Source organism: Myotis brandtii, unplaced genomic scaffold (assembly GCF_000412655.1).
Source record: "Myotis brandtii unplaced genomic scaffold, ASM41265v1 scaffold869, whole genome shotgun sequence".
NCBI classification, from domain to species: domain Eukaryota; kingdom Metazoa; phylum Chordata; class Mammalia; order Chiroptera; family Vespertilionidae; genus Myotis; species Myotis brandtii.
Genome location: NW_005371541.1, coordinates 1,306,898 through 1,315,465, shown reverse-complemented (window position 1 = coordinate 1,315,465; position 8,568 = coordinate 1,306,898). Strand labels below are relative to the sequence as shown.

The following is an 8,568-nucleotide window of genomic DNA, read 5'->3' as shown; positions in this document are numbered from 1 at the left end:
GAGGAAGGAAGGAAGGAAGGAAGGAAGGAAGGAAGGAAGGAAGGAAGGAAGGAAGGAAGGAACTAAGGAATAAACTTTTATTCCCCACCCTAAACCTTGATTAAATTAGAAGTTACCACCTGTATAGGTTTGCTAGTGCTACTATGACAAGTACCAGAGACTGGATGGCTTAAACAACAGAAATGTATTGTCTATCACTCAGTTCTGGAGGTTGGGAGTCTGAGATCCAGGTGTCAACTGGGCTGGTCCTCTGAGTGCTGTGAGGGAGAATCTGCTGCAGGTTTCTCTGCTTGGCCTGTAGCTGGGCACCTTCTCCCTGTGGCTCTTCATATCATCTTCTCTCTCTGTCACATTTTCCCTTTTTATAAGAACGTCAGCCATATTGGAGTAGGGCCCACCCTGATGATTTTGTGTGTTTTTTCTTTAAAATTGATTTCCTCTATAATGAGGTTACCTCCAAATAAGTTTACATTTTGAGGTGCTGGAGGACTCCAACATACATATGTATTTTTTTTGCGGGGGGAACACATTCAACCCATAAGACCACATCACCATAGTTAAAACTCTTGATCTTTGCACCACAAAACTTGATCTTCTTTCAGTGTTGCCCGTGTCGCTAAAAAGCACTTCCAAATATACACACCAGACACCTAGAAGTTCCAGACACCTCCTTCCCTCAACTGCCTCCTCATCCAAATCCATCACAAATGTTCACCTGTTTGGCTTCCTGACCACCTCTCCAGGCCATTCCTATCTCCTCTATCACCAATGGAGTGCAAGCCAAGTCATCTCTCATGTCCATTCATATCTGCCCCTCTGTAATCCATCCTCTACTACAGCCAGAATGTTCTTTTCAAAGTGCAGATGTCATCTGAACATCATCCATCTCCAAACCCTGCAGTGGTACCCCGTCAATGCTCATAGATTAAAGACATTCTACCAAGTGGGCCCTGCCAACTTCTGTGGCCATCTCTCGCACTACACTCTCCTGGGCTCACTTCCTGTCTCTCAGAGCTCACATTCCCCATGCCACCTCCTGCACAGAACCCCTGTCAGCCCTTGAGACCCCCACTTCACTCTCACATCCCATGCTCACCTCAGAAAAGCCTCCCTCACAGGCAGTCCCTCTTCTAGAGTACCTGGACATTTTTCTGCTCAGCATTTATCATATATTTTAGAGTTACTTGTGAAATTATTAGATTAATATCTTTCTTCTGTTCCACTGCTCATGGATAAGCTCCAGGAGAGTAGGGACATCATTTCTTTGTTGTCATTGTTGTTCACCATTAGACACCAAGCATTTAACACAGGGACTCACACATAATTGCCACTCAAAACATAGGATAATGTTAGAAATCTGATTTGCTGTCAGAATCATTAGAAAAGCCATAGGCAGATCACTCCATGGGAGAAGTTTATAGAACAGGTATAAAACTATTTTGGTAAGTTTGGTAATAAGATGTAAACAAAACGATAACTGAAGATACCAGAGGTACAAATGAAGATAAAAGGGAAAGGCCCCTGGTGTTTAAAAAGGAAGGAACATTAGCATCAGTTCGGTTCATGGATCTAAAATGAAACAGGAGGCAAGGCCAACTCCAGGCACTATTTCCCGGAAGAACCATCAAAATGCACAGAGATTTCTGCCTCATTGCAATGAGATTCACAGTGTTGGTACCGTAGGGGGCTCTGGCCGGAAGAACCATCAAAATGCACAGAGATTTCTGCCTCTTTGCAATGTTGGTACCTTAGGGGGCTCTGAGCATCGCTGACACTTTGTTTTCGCCACTGAATGCAATAACATTGTTGTGTGCAGTTCAGCGTGATGCTCCCTCTGCTAACTGGCTATCTGTGTTATCCGTCTCTTTATAAGCATTTTTAAAATACTTTTTTAGAGCCACAGTAGACCTTGTATACCTTCAATTTCAGAACCTCATTTCACCAATGAAGAATTGGGGCCCAGAGCAATAAAACAGTTCACTTCTCTGCAACCAGTCCACTCTTTTATACTGAATAAGTTGCAGAAGGCCATTCCAAGCAATAACTCAGCAACCCAAATGTCATCTCACCCGGTCAGAGTAGTTTCTGCCTATGATTTCTCCCTTTATGTTCGTTCACTCGTCACTCCACACAGAACATTAACTCTGATGATTCAGCTTTTACTGCTCATATGACCATAACATTTATCATCCGAGTCAGGGCATCTGTGTGGGTGCATGGGGCACTATTGATAATTACCTTGGGTCAACAGGTGTAAACCAGGACTGTCCTGAGCAAGCCAGGATGTATGGTCACGTTACCAGTACATAAAATTCTTCATAAAATCCACATGTACAGGTGTTCAGTAAATAATGAATTGTATCTCTTTCTAGAGTAGGCTTTGAGGAATCGCAGCCTTTTAGGGAAGCGAACATCACTCTTCCCCTGTTCCATCACAGCTCACATTAGTGTAACTATAGAACTCAGGCATTTTCAGTCCCACTCTTTGCCATTTTTACCAGACAGACACAGTCAGACATTATTTTCTTATAAAGAAAGTCACCTCTATTTAAGGCACATGATGCTTTTTTTTTACAAGTTAGAGCCAATCATACACTAACTCTCATATCCTGAAGTGGTAGCAATAGGCTCTTTGGTTGACCACTCTGTATTTCTTGAAAACACAGACAACTCACACACACACAACTTTGTAACTTTTCATCAGCAAAAAAGCTGAAAACTAGCAGCATGAGGAAGAGGAATTTCCTTGTCTCATCAAAAGTGAGATCATAAATGCCAGGCAACCATGGTAGTCCACACTATTGCTTTATCGTTGGGGACCTTTAAGGATCCAGGGCTGAGAGCAAATAAATAGGCTTTCCTGATTGGTGTCAAATTACACAGTCAGGGTCTGTTTGGACCCGTCTTTTGAGGAGTTCATGGGCACCGAAATTTAATCTGTATTCAACCACGGTGACCTTATCCACTCCAATGGGCTGACTTATCTTTCCTGATGCCGTGTTTAAAATATAAAGACCTGCTTATAAAATTAACAGATTATAACATTAACTATGTGGGAAGAACATTTCCATTTTTCCCTTTTGTCACCTCACACTTTATCATCTCAGGAAGGGGGGCAACCACTGATGATATGATCTGAGGCAGGCCCTGGGCCATTGAAAAAGCAAAGTCAGGTACCTTTTTTTTCTTCCTGATTTTCCACTCACACGTCTTGCTTTGACTACACACATACTGATGATGAAGATGATGATGATGATTATGATGATGATATAGAGGAAGAGGAAAAGGGGAAGGAGAAGGAGAAGAAGATGATGAAGAAGAAGGAGGAGGAGGAAGAGGAGGAGGAGGAGGAGGAGGAAAAGAAGAAGGAGAAAAGAGGAAGAAGAAGAGCATAATTTCCTCTCAATTCTCTGAGGTTTTGAGAAGTTTTTATTGATTTTTTTTACAGAGAGGAAGGGAGAGGGATAGAGAGTTAGAAACATCGATGAGAGAGAAACATTGATCAGCTGCCTCCTGCACACTCCCTACTGGGGATGTGCCTGCAACCAAGGTACATGCCCTTGGCTGGAATCGAACCTGGGACCCTTGAGTCCGCAGGCTGACACTCTATCCACTGAGCCAAACCAGTTAGGGCTACATTTCCCATCTTATATTGAGCTCCTAGGTCTCACCACTATGGGACACTATTTAAACTTTAATACAGCATAATCCAATGCAATTACAACAAATTAAATAGCCCAATGAAAATATTTATTTTAACATTTGGCCAGGGAAAAATCTAAAATAATGTTTAAAGAAAAGAGCATAACCTAGTTATTATTCATGAGTGACTGTTCAATAAAATGAACCAGAAAAAAATGTCTAAAGGTTAAATTGAAATCCAAGTTGAATATAGGTCAGCAAGATAGAGTTATTGCCTTGAAAAGCACGACTCTTTCTTTCAATAACTATTATTTTAGTATTTCTCCAAACCATACTCTAAAAATATGTAAAGCTATGCATGCCAAGCATACTGCTCTCAATGAACTTTCAAAGAAAGGGAATGAAATAAGCACCAATAATATGAAGAGCACCCCAAACAGAACAACCCTACAACCTTACCTTATATGATTCTCATGAACATTTAGTGACGGCATATTTGCACAGCCGTTAGAACTCTCTGACACATAGTAGTAAGCACTATATAATTGTTAAGTCGATAACAGTGCATACAATATGTACCATTAGATAGGCAGAAGCAGACATGGCATATAAAAATTGTACATAAATAACAAATGGTTAATATCTAGGAAATTTTCATAAAGAAGGGGACACAGAATGGATGTAAAAACTGAAAACAGAACTTGTTAAAGTTACTAAAGCAAAATGAAACACCATCAGCTTGGGCACAGATTTGAGATAAATTTGTAAGCCAGTGAATAGTCACAGGTGCCAAGAATATAGGAATGGGAGATTGGGCTTGAATAGTGAATTAGGCAGTAATGGGGTGCAGAAAATGCTCTTGTAACACTTGTTAATATTACAGTATTTGGTGATACTTAAAAGGAGACAAATCCTTTTTGAAGTAATCAATCTTACCAGAGAGTCCAATGTGTAGCTATGTAATGGTCACAAAGAACTATCATACACAGCTTTAGCAATGATTACTATTACTGCTATGCTGTTCTTAGAGCATAGATTCCTTATAAGGTAAGAAATATTTGACATTGATGTAGCTTTTCACACTCAAGTTGGCACACTTAGTCTTAAAGCTGTGACTGATTACACACTTGGCAATCTGTTTAGCCAGTAATTGCTTAGAATCATTTCCTTTCTCACCTTTTGCCCACAACAAGTTTATGAAGAAATATCCGGTGGAGAAGAAAGGGACAACTCCTATTTTCATCCCTCAGAGCTGAAGTTTGATTCTCTATGTTCTATCTCCAGCTCAGACTTCCCCTGGCGGTAGATTGGGAGATGATTGAGGGCAGCGCCCATCATATCCATCCTGTAGCCCCAGCATCTAGCACAGAACATCATATAGTAAATCCTTATGAACGACAGTTTAGATTGGCTTAATTGGATTGGGTTGGGTTGGGTTGGGTTGGGTCGAATAGGATCAGATCAAAGTGAATAAAAAGTGAAGCATGTACCCCTTTCTTATACTAACAGAAAGTACAAAGTTTTAAATAAACCCTGTTTAAAAATAGCTCATCATATATAGTTGAGAAAACATTTTTGTACAGATTTAGAGACACAAAAAGCTTTCTTGTCCAAGAAATATATGAGACTTTCAGTGCAATGAGTTCATCTTAAGAGACAGAGAAAAAATGCCTACCTTATTATAGATCAAGTTGATGTAACACTTAGAGGAGCACATTTATATACTTGCATCATAGAAAAAGATGCTTGCAGTGTGAATAATATGCCACATTTAGTTATTAGGCAACTACGTCTACCCCTTAGCAAAGCGTTACTAAAAGGATAGTCTTCTAACAAGGGATGTGCTGCAAACTCCTCATTTTTAAACCAGTACTGTTTAAATCCACACATGTTGAACAAATCAAAGTTCCAATAGTTTCTTGGAAATGAACAGCAGCCTATAGATGTGTCACTAAAATAATTAAAAATTAATTCAGAAGTAAGATAGAAAAGAACTTTTATATTTTTCCAGTCCCCTTAATCTCTCACACAATGATTGGGAAAGTCCTCTCTCTGAAAATCCTATTTGACCTAATATACCTGAAAATGAAATAGAACCATGTTTTTTGTATCTGAAGAAAGTTTCTAAGAAAGAGTCAGACGTGCAGTTAACACAGTGTGTCTAGACTCCGCATGGTTACGCTCTTCACTCACTTTTATTGACAAAAACTATTCCTTACGAGCTGGCTGATGCCCAGAAAAAAGTCTATGTTCTCTATTTAGATTGATTTTCCTTTTGCTTTTTCCTGTCTATCTTGGTGGAGGTAGCTTAGAAGTATTCTCTGGAGCTATTGCAATAAGTCATAAGTGGGGAAAATATTTTATTCTAGACTTATTAGACCTTGGAGACTATGAAGATCCGAGGATTAATTTTTCAGACGTTAAATAGACTAAGCCAGACATAAAAGGGTAAATACAGAATGATTCTACCTGCGTCAAGCTCTGAAACAGGCAAGACTGTTCTGTGGTACTAACTGTCAGGATAGCAGTTATTTACCCCAGACCTCTGGGATGCTGGTCGATGGGGTTATTCCTGGATGCAGATGTGGTGACATGAGTAGGCTCAGCCGGTGAATATTTATTAGCTATTCATTTATCCTCTGGGTAGATGCTATACCTCCATAAAAAGTCCAGAATAACATTAATAGAATAACAGACATGAAAAGCAATCAGATTTCCTTTGTCTAAATCCAACAGAATATTCGTCACAGATCGCAATACTTGTGTTGTCCCAAATCATAAGACTGCATACCAATAGAACCAGCAGTTTGGATCCTCTGCTTCTTTCTTGTGATTATTTTCCCCCCAATCACAAGCTGGGTCACACTGTAAGGCCCATGGCACAGCCTGCTGCCGGAAGGCTGCCAACCTCCCTCTCTGAACTAATGCTGTTTGCCATGTTAACAGGCGAGTTGTGTGAGGAGAAGCTGGACTTCTGTGCCCAGGACCTGAACCCCTGTCAGCACGACTCCAAGTGCATCCTGACGCCAAAGGGAGTCAAGTAAGTCAGGGGCTGCCTCGGTGCTCACCTGGGGGCCCCCTCTGCTCGGAGCTGCTCTTCTCCACCTGCCCTCAGGCTCTGGCTTCACACCTTTGCTCAGGATTAAAGGGACATACTCTCTGGGGTCCAGACATTTGTATAAATGGTCATAAACAGCATGGACTTTGCTTTAGTACACTGAAAAATAAAATAAAAGAGCTTTCTTTTTATCCATGACTCTTCCTAAGAAGGTGTGCATGAAGTAAAATAGCCTTTGACTATATTTATGAAAATGTCTTTGAAGGCTGAATAGATTTGGAATATCTGGTAGGTGCTTTATTATTTGAATGTTTAATTTAACGTAACTGAAAATGTTTTGATCTGCAGCAATGTTTTAACTCTCCAAGGTGAGGAAGAGAGAGGGCCCTATGTCCCAGGTTGTCCAGGGACAGTCCCAGTTCATGCCTGTTGTCTCAGCATATTCATTGATAGGACCCCCTTCACCTTACAAACGTCTTTGGGGGATGGTAAAGCATACAGCCACTCCGAGTAGAGAGCTCCCTCACCTGAACTCAGAACTTCAAAATCATTTTTTATGTCTTCCTCAGCAATCTTCCTGAAATGGGTTTGGTATCAAATTAAATTACATCTTTGCCACAATCCTGAAATATCTCAAGGGTCTATCAACTGCAACTTCTCTCCTTAGAGACAGTAGTAGTTTAGCGACCATCGTGCCCAAATGCTTCCTTTTAAACATGAGGAAACCGGGCCCAGAGCGGCCAGTGGCTGCCCAGGTATCTCAAGGTTATTCATTGGCAGAGCTGGAGCTCAGATATATACTTCCCAGCTGGGTGATTCTTCTAGCACAGGTGACCCCTAAGGAGTTTTGTAGTTTCTTAACATTGCAGTGGGTTTATTATGGAAGGTAAGCTGGACGCTCGGGGATGACCCATCCGGGTTCAGGAGTTGAGCTGTGCTTACATCAGACAACTAGCAAATAACATCATTTGTCCTTTTCCACAATATTTATTGAGCACCTGCCATGGGTCAGGGCACGTGGCAATAGTACCATCTTATATTTTTATACTGCTTTATAGCTACTCACTTTCACATACTTGATCTTCTCGGTGAAATTACTCAGGCTACATTGCCATGGGATTCAGAGAATTAAAAGTGGCTCAGGTCAGGAACAGTTTTGTGAGAGGAGATGGGATTCAAGCTGGGACTCTAACATTGAAATTTGTCAATGGATCATCAGACATTGTCTGTAGGATGGGAGGTAAGGGTCAGTATTACCAAGACCCCGTCACTGCCTTTAAAGATGAATCTGAAAAATATCTATTCTCAAGATGTATTTAATTCTTTGATGCAACTTGGCTTAAAATTTATCATTTTAGAATATTCAGATACAGTTGCAACATCTACTGATTCCATTTGATGACTTACTAAAAAGGAAAAGAATATCTTTTATACTAATTTTCAAATTTTAGTTTATACTTCCCAAAAAACCACAAAATTCTTAGTAAAATCTTTATACAAAATTCTGCATTGCATTTTTGTTCATCTATATACTGTACATAAATTAGTTGAACTCCTAATGTCTTTGATCTGCCCACAGTTGGCAAGTTGAAAGTCTATCACTTCGATTACAAATATCATTTCTCAGATAAAATCATCAGCAAAGAAGGTGGTTTTCCATAACTGCTTATCTGCTATATAGGTTTCATAGGATTTTGTGCAATGCAGTTATAAGATAAAATATTAGTAAGACAATGGAAATCATTTCAAAATGAGGAAGTTCATCTTCAAAAAGATGAATCTTTAATTCAATGTCTTCTATTACCATCATTAGATTGTATACTCTTTTTTTCAGTTACAGTTGACATTCAATATTATTTTATACTAGA

General features: G+C 40.0%; 1 protein-coding gene across 11 annotated transcripts in view; it reads left to right on the top strand.

Annotated features, from left to right (window-relative positions):
• SLIT2 (slit guidance ligand 2) overlaps positions 1-8,568 on the top strand; it is a 346,357-nt gene that overhangs the window by 306,937 nt on the left and 30,852 nt on the right. For all 11 annotated transcript variants that reach the window (XM_014532277.1, XM_014532270.1, XM_014532275.1 and 8 more), the window contains one exon: positions 6,589-6,682. In XM_014532277.1, coding sequence (XP_014387763.1) covers positions 6,589-6,682 — 94 coding nt within the window. The remainder of the gene's footprint in view (positions 1-6,588; positions 6,683-8,568) is intronic.